This window comes from Panthera tigris, chromosome D2, assembly GCF_018350195.1.
Source record: "Panthera tigris isolate Pti1 chromosome D2, P.tigris_Pti1_mat1.1, whole genome shotgun sequence".
NCBI classification, from domain to species: Eukaryota; Metazoa; Chordata; class Mammalia; order Carnivora; family Felidae; genus Panthera; species Panthera tigris.
The window spans coordinates 53,564,687-53,580,171 of NC_056670.1; the positions used below are offsets into that span (position 1 = coordinate 53,564,687).

The following is a 15,485-nucleotide window of genomic DNA, read 5'->3' on the forward strand; positions in this document are numbered from 1 at the left end:
TATTCATGACATCTAATAGCTAAAATTTATTAAGCCCTTCAGTACCAGAAATTGTGCTAAGTATTTTATATATGTCATGTTACTGATTTCATATTAATTCTCTGAGGTAGATGGGTTTGTCCCCATTTTTAAATAAAGCAAAATCTGAGAGATATGAAGTAATTGCCCCAAGGTTGCCAAGTTTATCAGTAAGATTCTTTTGTTTAAAAGTGGTAGAAATTAACTTAAGCAAAAAAGAAATTTATTGGCTCATCTATTAAAAAATGAAGGGATATTCAAGTTTCAGGTACAGCTTGATCCAGGGCTTCTCTCTCCCCATTTCTCATTCTGCCTCCTCTGCATTACCTTTGTGCTGGCAAGGCGGCTGCAACAGACTAGCACCACATGTTTCCAGATTAACTTCAGTCTGAGAGTCTCTTCCGGAACTTTCAGCACCAGTTTCATTGTTTTCCATTAAGCCCTCTGCCCATCCCTGAACCAGTCAGTCACTGTGGCCCAGAGAATGCAGTGCTCTGACAGTCTAGGTCCTATGGCACATTCTTCATCTTTGAAGATGGGTAGTGAGGCTCCACTGAAACCACAAGGACCAAGGATGGGATTTCAGTGAGAGAAAGTTTCCCCAACTTGCCATTTCTAGAAGTACAGTGAACTTACGATGATAAACCATGCCCCCATACACACAAAATGTGCATTTCAGTTAATAAATGGTAGAGCTATGATTCTGAAGCCTGTCTATCTCCAAAGCTCTGCTCTTAACCATTGCACTACCCTGCCCCTGTTGTTAGGGTGTGCTCTCAGTGTGTTCACACAATTGAGTGTCCCACAAGTGGGGCAGCAGGGGCTGCAGGGAAAACAGGAAAGTCCATAAATATATGAAAGTCAGAAAAATTCATCTCCTCATACTATGAAAACAGGATTCCCTCGTAAAAAATTTCTAAGGACAGGACAGCAGCTTGATTCTGGAGATTCATCTAAAATGTTGGGAAACAGGGTATACAAACTTGGTCTGGAGAGGAAAGTTAAAATAGCAATGCTGTGTATGAACGCAGATCCCAGCCTCCAGAGGCATATCTTAAGCCTCACTTCTCACACTGCCCTGCAAACAGGACAAAGGTATTACGGTATTAAAAAATTAGGTAAGGGACCCCTGGGTGGCTCAGTCGGTTAAGCATCATGATGACTCTTGATTTTGGCTCAGGTCGTGATCTCACGGTCATGAGATCGAGCCCCAAGTCGAGCTTAACACTGACAGCTAGGAGCCTGCTTGGGATTCTCTCTCTCTTTCCTCGCTTCCTGTCCCTCCCTCACACGCACAGTCTCTGACTCTCAAAATAAATAAACAAACTTTTAAAAGATTAAATAATAGTGGTCTTTTCACACACATGGAAAAAAATCACAGATAGGACTTTCTCAACTTTAAGTTTTCTCCCACGTTCTGTTTTTAAACTTTGGGCAACTGCTGCTGCTTATCGGACAGCAAATTCTGTCAAGGAGAATGTGAATCCATAAGCAGCGATCAAAGATTTCGAGGAAACATAAGAGCCTCGCTACTTCAGTTTAGTTCACAGATCGTGACTTTCTGTCCCGAAAGTACAATAGGATCATATTTGCAGCTGGTGACATTGTTCTCATGACAGAATAAAACCCTTTTCCTGTCAAGGAGCCTCATGGCCTGCATGTCCTTTGTGACAGGAACAAGCGTGAGGACTACTCTGTTCACAAATGACGCCCACACTCAAGAATCACTCTTGTACTTTGTAAATTCTGCTGACACCACACCCAAACCATTGCATCGGCTTTGTCTTCTCTTCTCAAGCGCTGGTTAAAGAGCACCCATCCCCAAAGATATTTGAGGTCACTGTGAAAGAAAGTTTCGTAGCAGTAGAGCGTTGTGGGAGAGCCAGAAGGTCATTGGGTCCAGCTTCTTACTTGAGGCGCAGGCTAAGCGTGGGGTTATTTGGCTTATGTTTAAAATTCCAAGAATGCTGTTGGTTTTTTTTTTTTTAAGTGTTTATATAGCACACATTCTTTATAGGTATGCTACATTTAATTTTTTTTTTTTTTAGTAATTGAAATCTCTTACATTTTTCTCTCCCAAAATTTATTTCCTTTCTCAAACTTAACATTGTGTTGCCAGAATCATTGTTATAATGGCTTCTAAATATGTATTGGTATTATGATTTATTTCAATGCTCATGGGGGAAATACCACAAAATGTTTATTTTGCTACACTATTGTTTTGCGTTTGCTACCTTATCAATTTCAATGCAGCTCACCTTCACCAAGTCCCTTCCAAAGAGACGTATGCGGACAAATCTGCAGAGCGTTGAGGCACCACAAAGATCATGTGGTGTGACCTTCCCCCAAAGTAAATGAATTTCCCCAAGATCATGAACCTGCTTTGGTGGCAGGGCTCTTCCAATTCCTTATCTGTAAAAAAAAAAAAAAAAAAAAAAAAAAGGCTTCACAGTCCTAACCTGCAGGATGGTTGTAAAAATCAGCAGTAAAGTATATAATGTGATTAACACGCTATCCAGGAAAGAACTGGCTCTCTGGAAGTAGTTGTTGTCATTGTCATTGATAAAGGGGCCAATAGGTCAGGAGAAGGCTCTTTGTTGCTCTATCAGTTAGTTCTCTGGGCCTCCCCAGATTCTTTCCCTTTTCTTGATCACCCGCTCTTGTTTTCTTGCTTCCTCACCCCAAGAGAACAACCAGGCTTTTCACAAAAGGGCCCACATACCCTTCGACATGTGCCAGGATGCGTACAAAAACCCCAGAATGAACAGGCCCCTTGCTCTAGTTCCTTGTCCCTGCCCCCCCCCCCCCCCCCCGCCATCGGTTATACTTGGGAGAAAACCTAAGTTTCATTTTCTGTCATGATGCAGAGTGCAAAATTCACACAACATTTTAAGATAAAGCATGAGAACCTCCTGGTCCAAGTTTGTGTTGCATCTTTGTGGTTACAGATACTTAAGAGAAAACAAAATTTAGAAGCCCCACAGCTGCTATGAACTGAGCACTTTCTCTGACCAAGACACTCTACTAAGTATGTATATATACCATGATCTCATTCAACCCTAACCACCTTGACCCTTTTACAGATGAGGAGGGAGTGATGCAGAGAGGTTAAGTAATTTGTGTGAGGTCGCACAATTTGTGTGAGGTTTCAACCCCAAAGTCTGTGCTTTTCTTTTCTTTTTTTTTTATGTTTAATTATTTTTGAGAGAGACAGAGAGAGAGACAGAGCACAAGCAGGGGAGGGGCGAGAGAGAATCGGAAGCAGGCTCCAGTCTCTAAGCTGTCAGCACAGAGCCCAACGCAGGGCTCTAACTCAAAAACCATGAGATCCTGACCTGAGCTGAAGCCGGACACTTGGCTGACTGAGCCATCCAGGCGCCCCTCAGTCTGTGCTATTCTTTTTTTTTTTTTTTTTTTTTAATTTTTTTTTTTAACATTTATTTATTTTTGAGACAGAAAGAGACAGAGCATGAATGGGGGAGGGTCAGAGAGAGAGGGAGACACAGAATCCGAAGCAGGCTCCAGGCTCTGAGCTGTCAGCCCAGAGCCTGAGGTGGGGCTCAAACTCACGGACCGCGATATCGTGACCTGAGTCGAAGTCGGATGCTTAACCGACTGAGCCACCCAGGTGCCCCAGTCTGTGCTATTCTTAAGCACTACCTTACCCTGTTTCCTCTGATGATGTTCCTGGAAGGTATATTTTCATCTCAAAGAGGACCTCCTGAATGCTGCTTCAGCTGAAGGAATTACTTTCTAACGGTACAGTTGTACACAGTGGAATGGTTTGGAGGCGACTCTGGCTTCATTGGAGCTTTTAAATGACTCTTGCTGCACTGGAGCACGGTGTGCATTCATTCTCTCATTCAGCAAATATCTATTAAGTTCCTGCCGCACACCAGGCACTGTGCCAGGCAGGAAGGGTCGGGCAACAGTAGGGCTGGGAGTGAGAAAGAGAAGCCAGGAAACATCATCATCATCCTAATGTATTTCCCATCAGACCTTCAGATTAACCCTGGGAGCGAGCTCCTATCACACCCATTTTGTAGATAAGGAAACTGAGGAATGGAGAAGGTAGATGTTAAGGCAACCTCATATTGGCAAGAATTGAACCTAGACAATGTGCCGCTGAAGCTCCAGCTTTTAACCGGTCTTTCATCTCTCCAAGTTGAGTAATCAGGTTCTGAGAAATGTTGACTGGAGTGCTTTCTTTTCATGTAGCTTTTCAGAATCTTTCTGGTGCACATCCAAGTGGGTCTGTGTATGTGATTTTGTGATGATCATGCAGTTCTGGTCACATTTGTCTACAGAGAGAAAAGCTTTGCTATCATTCCCCGTTCTTATTAACTGTGCTAAAAATGCTAGTAGGTCTTCTGTCCTGGGGCTGCCAGGGAGTAGTAGGACTTCAAAATAAACAGTAACAGGGATGGAAAATGTTGAGTTCCTTGCTTGTAGTTTTTGGCTTATTTATTTTCATTTTATGGGAACAGGCCTGTCAACTCTAAATGCATCTGGCTCTAGCAGAGGAAAAGAAAGGAAAAGCAGGAAGTCCATTTTTGGCAACAATCCGGGCAGAATGAGCCCTGGGGAGACAGCATCGTTTAACAAAGCATCTGGAAAAAGTAAAGTCACCTTCTTGTAATATTTTGGCCTGATTCTGCATGCCGGATGATTCTGATATTTGACCGTCTAAGCACTTCCCTTGAACTTTTAATTTTTTTTTTCATGAATGTTTATGTGAAGTGTTAGGTTAAGTGTGGTACCAATATATTTAAATTATGAATTTACACTCTTAACTTCCTAAAAAATAACGTCTCACTAAAGACGTTCTAACAGTGTTTGCCTCAAAAGTAAAAATTGGAGCCACCTTGGAACATTCTAGTTGTTCTTGGAACTGTGCTCTTCATCCTTATAACTCCAGAAGATATATCCATTTTATTTCTAATTACTTTTTACTATGAAAGTAATAAATTCTCATAGTTAAAAACTCAAAACAGTTCAGAGTATTATTAAAATTCCTTTCCACTCTCAGTGTCCCAGTTCTCCTCCCCAGAGGTAATCACTGTTAAGTTTATTGTGTTTTGTTTAAGAAAAATAAGATTCTTTTTAAGATAATCCAAACGGATATAACTGAACATAGTTGGATAACTATTTTTTTCTCTAGGTAAAATTTGTATATAACGTTATATTAGTTTCAGGTGTACAACATAGTAATTTGATCTTTAATATACACGACAAAGTGATCCTAACAATAAGTCTAGTTATCATCCATCACTGTACGCTTAACCCCCTTCACCCATTTCACCGCCCCCCAACCCCTTCCCCTCTGATAACCACCAATCAGTTCTCTGTATCTGGGAGCTTTGCTTTGTTTTATGTGTTTGTTTTGTTTTGTTATATTCCACGTGTAAGTGAAATCATGTGGTATTTGTCTTTCTCTCTCTTATTTCAGTAAGTATTATCATACCCACAAAATCCATCCATGTTGTTACAAATGGCAGGATTTCCTTAATTTTTATGGCTGAGTAGTATTCCATGATGTGTGTGTGTGTATATATATATATATATATATATACACACACACACATATATACATATATATACATATACATATGTATGTATACGTATATGTATACGTATACATACATATGTATATATACGTATATATACGTGTATATATACACATATGTATATATGTGTATATATACACACATATGTATATATGTATATATACACACATATGTATATATGTATATATACACACATATGTATATACACACACATATATACATATACACATATATGTATATATATATATATATATATATAATGTTTTCCTTATCCATTCATCCTTCATCCTTCAATGGACTGGACGTTTAGGTTGTTTCCGTATCTTGGCTATTGTAAATAATGGCGCAGTGAACATTGGCGTACATATATCCTTTTGAATTAATGTTTTTATTTTCTTCAGATAAATACCCAGAAATAGTATAGCTGGATCATATGGTATTTCTATCTTTAATTTTTTGAGGAAGTTCCGTACTGTTTTCCACAGTGGCTGCACCAGCTTTCTCCCACTAACAGTGCACGAGTGTTCCCTTTCTCCACTGTTTACTCTCCCACTGCTGTTATTTCTTGTCTTTTTGATACTAGCCTTTCTGACAGGCGTGAAGTGGTATCTCGCTGTGGTTTGGGTTGCATTTCCGTGGTGATTACTGACATCGCTCATCTCATGTGCTTGTTGGCCATCTATAGATCTTCTTTGGAAAAATGTCTGCTTCAATCTTCTGCCCATTTGTTAATGAAATTGGTTGTTTAGCTTTTGAGTTATTTGAGTTCTATATACACTTTAGATATAACACATTTAGATATTTGGATAAAAGATTTGCAAATATTTCCTCCTATTCAGTAGGTTGCCTTTTCTTTTTATTGATGGCTTCCTTTGCTATGCAGAAGCACTTCAGTTTGATGTAGTCCCACTTGTTTACTTCTCCTTTTGTTGCCTTTAATGTTGGAGTCAGACCCAGGAATTCAGGGCCACTAACGTCAGGAAGCTCACTGCCTTTGTTTTCTTTTAAGAGTTGTGTATTTTCAGGTCTTACATTCAAGTCTTTAATCCATTTCAAGTTAATTCTTTGTGTATGGTGTAAGACAGTGGTCTAGTTTCATTCTTTTTCATGTGGCCATCCAGTTTTCCCAACACCATTTATTGAAGAGATGATCCTTTCCCTATTGTGTATTCTTGGCTCCTTTGTCATAAGTTAAAGGGCCATATATATGTGGGTTTATTTCTGGGCTCTCTATTCTGTTCCATTGATCTATGTGTCTATTTTTATGCCAGTACCATATTGTTTTGATTACTATACTTTGTAGTAGAGTTTAAAATCAAGGAGACTTGTATAACCTCTATACTTGCTGTAACTTTCCTCATGGCTTTCTATACATTTGTCTACCTTATTGTCCTTAGTGCCTCTGTGGTATTATTCCATTGTGTAGATATATTGTCATTTATTTAATCACTACCTCACTGGTAGAACATTTAGGTTGCTTCCTGGATTGTGGTGGTGGTGGTGATGGTGGTGGTTTTGGAGTTTTTGGGTTTTGTTTTGTTATTTAAAAACAAAACAAAGCAAAACAACGCTAGAGTGAACACCCTTGGGCATACATTGTGCCTTTGTGCAAATGTATCCACAGAATAGATGAGGTACATAGGCAAGGACTTTCAGGCTTTTGATTTAAATTGGTGTGGCCACAGTCATCTTAAAACTCAATAGCTCTCATTTTGTTTCAAGGTTGTAGACTAACTCACGAGGAAAAGGCAAGATGTACTCCGATGTGTTATGTGTTATGATTGCCTATGGGGATGTTGTTCAGGTTTTATCTTTCTAAAATATTTAAAGTTTTCTGCACTAATCTGAGGCTAATCTTTTGGGGGGTTTAGGTTCCTGTGAAGGAATGCGACAGGCCTGGGAGGAATCTTCTTCCCCCCTCAACCCAACCACATCCCTCAGCGCTATCATTAGAACTCCCAAATGTTACCATATCTCCTCGCTGAATGAAAATGCCGCCAAACGTCTGTGTCGCAGGTATTCTCAGAAACTGATCCAGCACACCGCCTGTCAGCTGCTGAGGACTTACCCGGCTGCCACTCGCATCGACTCCTCCAACCCCAATCCCCTCATGTTCTGGCTCCATGGGATACAGCTCGTGGCGCTCAACTACCAGACAGATGGTAATGGGCCCGCTTCACCCAGAAGGGTGCCTCCCCACCTCTCTCCTCTGCCTCTTATATTTCAGTAAATATAGTTCAGCAAACAAGATTGTTTGAAGGGGCAGGACTCCAGACTGGGGCACACCAGATGTGAGGGTTAAAGTACAGATGACCAAAAACAGAAGTGAATTTGATATGGAATTGTGCCCTTGATGTTTCGATTAAGACGATAGATAAAGGGGCTCCCAGGTGGCTGAGTCGGTTAAGTGTCTGACCCTTGATTTCAGCTCTGGTCATGATCTCATAGTTTGTGAGTTCAAGCCCTGAGTCAGGCCCTGCACTGACAGCGTGGAGCCTGCTTGGGATTCTCTCTCCCCTTCCTCTCTGCCCCTCTCCCATTCATATTCTCTCTCTCTCTCTCTCTCTCTCTCTCTCTCAAAAAAAAAGACAATAAAGACCATGAGGGGACCCCTAAAGGTCTTCTGTTCCTGCCTCCTTCTTTTCAATTTTTTTAAGTTTATTTATTTTGAGAGAGGCAGAGACAGCATGAGTCGGGGAGGGGCAGAGAGAGAGGAAGAGAGAGAATCCCAAGGAGGCTCCACACTGTCATTGCAGAGCCTGACATGGGGCTCGAACTCATGAAACCCTGAGATCATGACCTGAGCCAAAACCCAGAGCTGGACGCTTAACTGTCTGAGCCACCCAGGTGCCCCCCTGCTGCCTTTTTAAAGTACTTTTTAAACTTATGACTCCTTTTGACAGCACTCTGTCCAGTTTGCTTTTAAAGGTGTTTGGGGGCAGAGATTTCCTAACATGGCTTAGTAAGTTCTCTTGCTAAGCTCTTGTTCTTGCAGTCAAAAAGTAGTGTTGCTCCAAACACTTTGCAAGTTAGAAGCATTTTAGCTTCTTCTCTTCCCTTTGAGACTGAAATAAATAATGTTCAGTGCCCTAGGCGTGGCTACCACGGGGAAAACAAGTACGTGAACCACCTGAACAGAGAACGTAGTGTGTGTGTTTCTCCACTGTGGATGGGACTCCTAACAGAGTAACTGAGGAGTAAACTCCAGGTAGCAGCTGCCGTTTATGGCATGCTCACTGTGTACCAGGCACCGCGCTGCATTCTTGACCCCTATTCTCTCATTTAATCCCTGCCACAACCCTAAGAGGTGGGTCCCTTTATGATGTCCATTTCTCAGATGAGCAAACCAAGGCACAGAGCAGTTACTTTGCTCAAGGTTACAGAATGACTAATAATAATAGATACAAGGACTCTGGGAGTTCAGAGGGTAAAGTGTTTTGTCTCCACTTGGTTATGGGGGAAAGAAGGGAGCTGCAGAAGACGAAGAAAAAATAGAGGAAGAATGTTTCCTAGAAGCTCACTGGAAAACCAGTCTCTCCTTCGAATAGTCAAGCAACATTCTCGTTCCTCTCACGAGCACTGAATCAGATCCCAGCTAGCTGTGCTGACCCATCAACCAAAGCATAGCCCTGTCTTCAGCCAAGGTTAAACCCCAGCCTTCGCCCTGGGATCACCTAGCAACCTTGCACAGGTGCCAACAGTGTCTACTTGTGGCTGACCCCGCAGATGTATGGTCAGAGACATCAGTCATATTTTTGTACCCTTTAATATTTGTTTCTTTCAATTGATATTAAGTAAGTCAGCACAAGTGAAGTACCATACCAAACGCAGTGCTTGGCACGTAGAAAACATTCCACGAACATTAACCATCATAAGTGTTTTTTGATAAGTTATGAAAACAGTATGATTTGGACTCACAAGTGGAAATAATAATGAAATATCTTCAGAGTTGTAAAAATTTCTCTTCGATCTGTCCCAAGTGGCTTGTGGGTTCACATCTCTGGCCCTGTCCTTAGCCCTGTGTCCACTGGTCCCCTCGGTTGTTATAACACTGAAATATTTAAGTAAACTGAAATAACTAGCAAAGTGGTTTTCTCAAGGAAATGAAAACGCATTTGGTTTGGGATGTGTCCTTCTTCCTGAAGCGCCAAGGCTGCCGCAGACATCCTGGCTCCACGGATGGCAAAGGGAGCCATGGCTGAGGGGGACCCGGGAATTGCCCCTCCTTGACCCACCTCGTGCTCTGAAACACACACTGAGGCTGCTGGTGGGCCTCCACTCACCCCTGCAGGCTTTTCCTCTCTCCCACATCAATGCCATCACCCTCATTGACTGAGAGGGATGATGGGGTTACACAGATTCAGGCACACTGTTTCACTTAATGGATACAGGAGTTTTTAAAATTATAGCTCTAGATGAAGTTCTGAGACCAGCCCTAGGGGGCAGTGGGAGAACTAGATTGGAGGCCCCGCCTTTATTCTAACAAAGCAGCTCCACGTGGATCTGTTTTACATATGGGATCACCAAGTGAGATTTTAGTTAAGAAAAAGTGCTTTAAAGTTTGGGAAAGCAGGCTGCCTGGCTGGCTCAGTCGGTGTGTGACTTGATCTTGGGGTTGTGAGTGTGAGCCCCACGTTGGGTGTGGAGCCTACTTAAAACAAAACAAAAAGGAGAATACAAGTTTTGAAAAGCTACAAGGATAGACACATTGCTAATGGAATCAGACTTCAAACCCAAATGGGTGTCGACATCATGATATAATTTAATATTTTAATTTATTGAGCACCTTCTATGTGCCAGATGCTGGGGTAGGGACCTTTACACATTATCTCATTTTTTTTTTAATTTTTTTTTTTAACGTTTATTTATTTTTGAGACAGAGAGAGACAGAGCATGAACGGGGGAGGGGCAGAGAGAGAGGGAGACACAGAATCGGAAGCAGGCTCCAGGCTCTGAGCCATCAGCCCAGAGCCCGATGCGGGGCTCGAACTCACGGACCGTGAGATGGTGACCTGAGTTGAAGTCGGACGCTTAACCGACTGAGCCACGCAGGCGCCCCAACACATTATCTCATTTAAAAAAATTTTTTTTAATGTTTTATTTATTTTTGAGAGAGAGGGAGAGTACGAGTGGGGGAGGGGCAGATAGAAAGGGAGACACAGAATCCCAAACAGGCTCCAGACTCTGAGCTATCAGCACAGAGCCCAACACGGGGCTCAAACTCATGAACCACTAGATCATGACCTGAGCCGAAGTTGGACACTTAACCATCTGAGCCACCCAGGTGCCCCTTGTCTCATATATCTTTATGACACCCCCGTGAGGTATACGTTATATGGCTCCAGCAGTTAAGACTGGGTAGTTAAGATAATATACATTATGCTGTTTGGTAGTTAAGATGGGTCAGGCTGTCTGAGTTTGAACACTAGCATTCACCACTTTCTAGCCATGTGCCTTGGGTTTTGTCGTATCTTATGCCTCAGTTTCCTCATCTCTAAAAATGAAAATACTAAAATAAGGCAATAAGCCACCTCATGGGTTATGGAGGCAGTGGTGCACCCAAAGTGCTTAGAACAGGTGCTAGCTCTAATTTTGTTAGTCATATTTATCCATTTCACATTTACCAACTGCGTGGGCTAGTTTGCTTCCCTCTGTAGCCTTAGTGAATTAATCACACGGGGACTGGATGGGCCTGAGAGGAGGGGTCCAGTGTGCTAATTTTGTAGATAAGCAGGCTGAGGCCCCAGGAGCTCTCATGTGTCTAAGACATCTTCCCCCCAGAATTCCTGTACATGACCCTGGCCAGCTCCCCCCGACACAAGTAAAGGCCAACTTCTCATCGCTCCACGGTGCTTACCACACTTTTCCTTGATGTTGGTCCATGTAGCAAAGTTCACTCTGCACATGGGAGGAATCTAGCAGAGGGAACATTTGTCAGGTGTGTCTCATAAACTTTTTGCTCATTTGGGCAACTTTTATGCAGACTTGTGCCATCAGATGAGCATTTGAGTGTGTAGGGATCCGATCATTCACCAAAGACCTGTGCCAAATAAATTTTGGCCACAAAAGACTGTTGTAAAAGTTCCCAGCATTTGTGATTGAGGAGACTGTGGATATGATGTGAATCACATGTGATAATGGTTTGTTTCCTATTGAACCACCATTTTTAAAAAAGAGGTAGAGGGGCACCTGGGTGGCTCAGTCGGGTAAGCATCTGACTTCAGCTCAGGTCATGATCTCATGGTTCATAGTTCGAACCCTACATTGGGCTCTGTGCTGACAGTTCAGAACCTGGAGCCTGCTTGGGATTCCGTGTCTCTCTCTCTGCCCCTCCCCAACTCGTGCTCTGTTTCTCTGTCTCTCAAAAATAAATAAATATAAAAAATTGTTTTAATTGAAAAAAAGAGGTAGAGGCATAGCAATTTATGGGTTGAAATAGAAATTTCAAAGACAAGGTATGTTTTTCTGGCTATTCTCCTAGCCTTTCTTGTATTATTAAGATTTTATCTTATATTTGAAAAAGCAAGAATTGTTCACACAATTGTCTGCATGGCTTAGCATTGGGGATAAGACAATCCTTTTTTTTTTTCTAAACTTCAGTATAAAATGAGGTGTTCAAAGATTTTTCTGGATGGATGTTGTGAATTTTTATTTATAAGAGTTTTTAGGTGGCAGAACATGGGATGGAGCATGAGCTCCATGAAGACAGATTTCAAGTCTTGTTAGCAGCTATATCCTGGATGCATAACACTACCTGGCACAGAGTAGGTACTCAGTCAGTCTATGCAATGAATGGATGGCTATCTCTTCTTCATACTTCAGCTTAGGGGAAATTGATGCAGATTTCTTTTGAACTTTAAAGTAAATGTATAGGATGACACATGAGCCAAACAATATTGACTTTATTTTGCAGATCTCCCTTTACATTTAAATGCTGCCATGTTTGAAGCCAACGGTGGGTGTGGTTATGTTTTGAAACCCCCAGTTCTGTGGGACAAGAACTGTCCCATGTATCAGAAGTTCTCTCCCTTAGAAAGAGATCTGGACAACATGGAGCCTGCCATCTACTCCTTAACTGTAAGTATGGCCCCAGTTGTCAGAATCTAGTAAGGTCTGTAAGCCTTCATGAATATGAACTGGTTTGGAATTCAAGGCATTACAAAGGTCTCGTATCACCATTTTGTTCATGCAGATTTAGTTCCCCAAAGCATTTTTTCATCCTCTCAGGAAGCAGTGGCTATGGTTTATATACGCTGTCACCAGGCCCTCTATTTGCCAAAGTCAGTAGGTGGAGTTATGAGGTCCCTGCTTCACCTGCAAACTGATGATAGGAATTCTGTCCTCCAGGCCCCGGGAATCATAACTGTGCATGGATCCCATAAAAGTTGAGCTCCTGGTTAGAGCAGGTCATCTTACACTCTGACAAGTTCTCATAAGATCAGACAGGCATCAATATATGAAGCAACTACATATCTTTCCTCCTTACAGCTTAACCTTTATCACTCCTGGGCTTTTCCTTACTCCTTTACTCCTTTAACTACCTAATTGTCAGAACTCCACAGGCTGCCCCTAACAACTCAGCCCCAGTAGCTCATCACCCAACCTTATTCCCTGTTCTTTCACTCCCACTCAGCTGATAGAGAGACCACCACTGGATGGTGATAGGAAAGACAGAAAGGGAGAAAGTTACCTCTTCTCTCCATTATCATATTTGGTCTGACTTGCTGCAAACAAAGAATGCCAAACAGCCTCTGGTCATGACACCTCAGAGCCCTGGGAGAGCCAACTCACAGACCTTCCACCTCCCACACGGTTTTTCTCTCTCCTGAAGACTAGGGCAGCGGCCCCTTTCTGTTTGACCATTTCAGCTGGACTCGAGTATAATTCCATCTACTTACGGAAGGCTATGGATTAATTTTTAACAACATTCCCTGTGACTTGGTCCAAAACAAACTGTTGAAGAAAAAGATTTGAGGTATATCAAATATATACACCTAAAACGTTTTGAACAGAATGTTAGCAACCATTTCTCAGATTGTGTACGGTTTCCTTTCCTCCTGCCTCCTTGAGAAACTTCATCATCTTAACGGCTTGGTTTTTGAAGATCTTTGAACATTTTTACAGTTGAAAGGTTATCGTCAGGTGAATGCTGTTGACAAAATAGGCTTTCACATGACTCCAGTCATGTGATTACCTGATTACAATCACTTTTTTTTTCTTTTTAGCAACTTTGTTAACCATGTACCCCTTCCATTCCAGAATGTTCTTTGTCTTTCTTGGTGGAGGGAAGCAGTAAGGTACAGAGGTTGCTTTGTTTCTTTCGTGTCTTCAGTGACTTTGATCCTTTTTTCCTTGCCTCAGATTGTCTCTGGTCAAAACGTGTGCCCGAGTAGCAGCACAGGAAGCCCGTGTATCGAAGTCGATGTGCTGGGCATGCCCCTGGACAGCTGCCATTTCCGCACAAAGCCCATCCACCGGAACACTCTGAACCCCATGTGGAATGAACAGTTTCTCTTCCGGGTTCACTTTGAAGATCTCGTATTTCTTCGTTTTGCCGTTGTGGAAAACAACAGCTCAGCTGTAACTGCTCAGAGAATCATCCCACTCAAGGCTTTAAAACGAGGTAGAACAAAATTCTCAAAATGCTAATAATTATAATAGCTAAGTGATGGATGCCCTGGGGTTCATGATGTTCTTCTCTCTCCTTGTGTGTATGTTTGGAATTTCCATAGTACAAAGTTAAAATAAGAGGCATAAAGGGGGCGCCTGGGTGGCTCAGTCAGTTAAGCGTCCGGCTCTGGCTCAGGTCATGATCTCACAGTACATGAGTTCAAGCCCCGCATTGGGCTCTGTGCTGACAGCTCAGAACCTGGAGCCTGCTTCAGAATCTGTCTCCCTCTCTCTCTACCCCTCCCCCACATTGCACTCTGTTCTCTCTCTCTCAAAAATAAATAAACATTAAAAATAATAAGAGGCATGAAGAAATGATACATATTTGAACACTGTTTGATCACATCTCAAAAGAGATTTTTACATTATCCTAAAATCAGAGGTGTTGACAACATCCCATGGAGTGTGTCCTCTCCCTCTGCTGGTGTGGGGAGGAGTGGCTGTGCTCCTATTCCTGCACACCCCTTCCCAGTAGCAGCCGCTGCACCCCTGGCGTGTTTAAAGCAAGGACTGACGTTAGGAGAGGGGCCCGGGGTTGGGAGGTGCTGCCTAGCTGGCTCAGTCAGTGACTGGCTCAGCATGTGACTCTTGATCTCAGGATCTTGAGTTCAAACCCCACATCGGGTGTAGAGCTTACTTTTAAAAAATTTAAAAGTGAAGCACCTGGGTGTCTCAGTTGGTTAAGTTGGTTGATTTTGGCTCACTGTTTGTGGGTTCGAGCCTCACGTTGGTTTCCATGCTGACAGTGCAGAGCCTGCTTGGAATATTCTCTCTCTCTTTGTCTCACTCTCAAAATAAATAAACTTAAAAAAATTTTTTTTAATAAAAAAAAGGAAAAGAAAGAAAGGAGCCTGAGAGAAGGAGGGCTGGGATGCTCTCATGGCACGTCCAGGGTTGGAAGCTGGAGGTGGGTGTTGGGGGCAGAGCAGGGCAGATGGAGAATCCTGAGTAAAGGCCAGAGCTGTTGGCCTGATGTGGTTCGGCTTTGCCAAAGCACTTGTGGAACTTCAGCTTGTTGTCCAGTGGGCATGGCTGCACCTTGCTCCCCCAACACTGATGCGTGTCAGGGTCTCCTGGGACTCGTGGTAGTGAAATGCAGATTCTGATGCGGTGGGTCTGGGGGTGCGGGGGCTTGAGAGTCTGCATTTCTAACAAGCTCCCAGGCATGCTGACCCTACTGGCCTACTTTGAGTACCAAGGTGCTAGCGCCTTCTTCCACCACCACACTCA

General features: G+C 42.6%; 1 protein-coding gene across 1 annotated transcript in view; it reads left to right on the forward strand.

Moving 5' to 3' along the window:
• The window catches only part of LOC102949488 (1-phosphatidylinositol 4,5-bisphosphate phosphodiesterase epsilon-1), a 225,516-nt gene that overhangs the window by 189,888 nt on the left and 20,143 nt on the right, over positions 1-15,485 (forward strand). Inside the window, 4 exon segments of the mRNA XM_042959866.1 lie at positions 4,506-4,637; positions 7,457-7,747; positions 12,499-12,662; positions 13,947-14,208. Coding sequence (XP_042815800.1) covers positions 4,506-4,637; positions 7,457-7,747; positions 12,499-12,662; positions 13,947-14,208 — 849 coding nt within the window.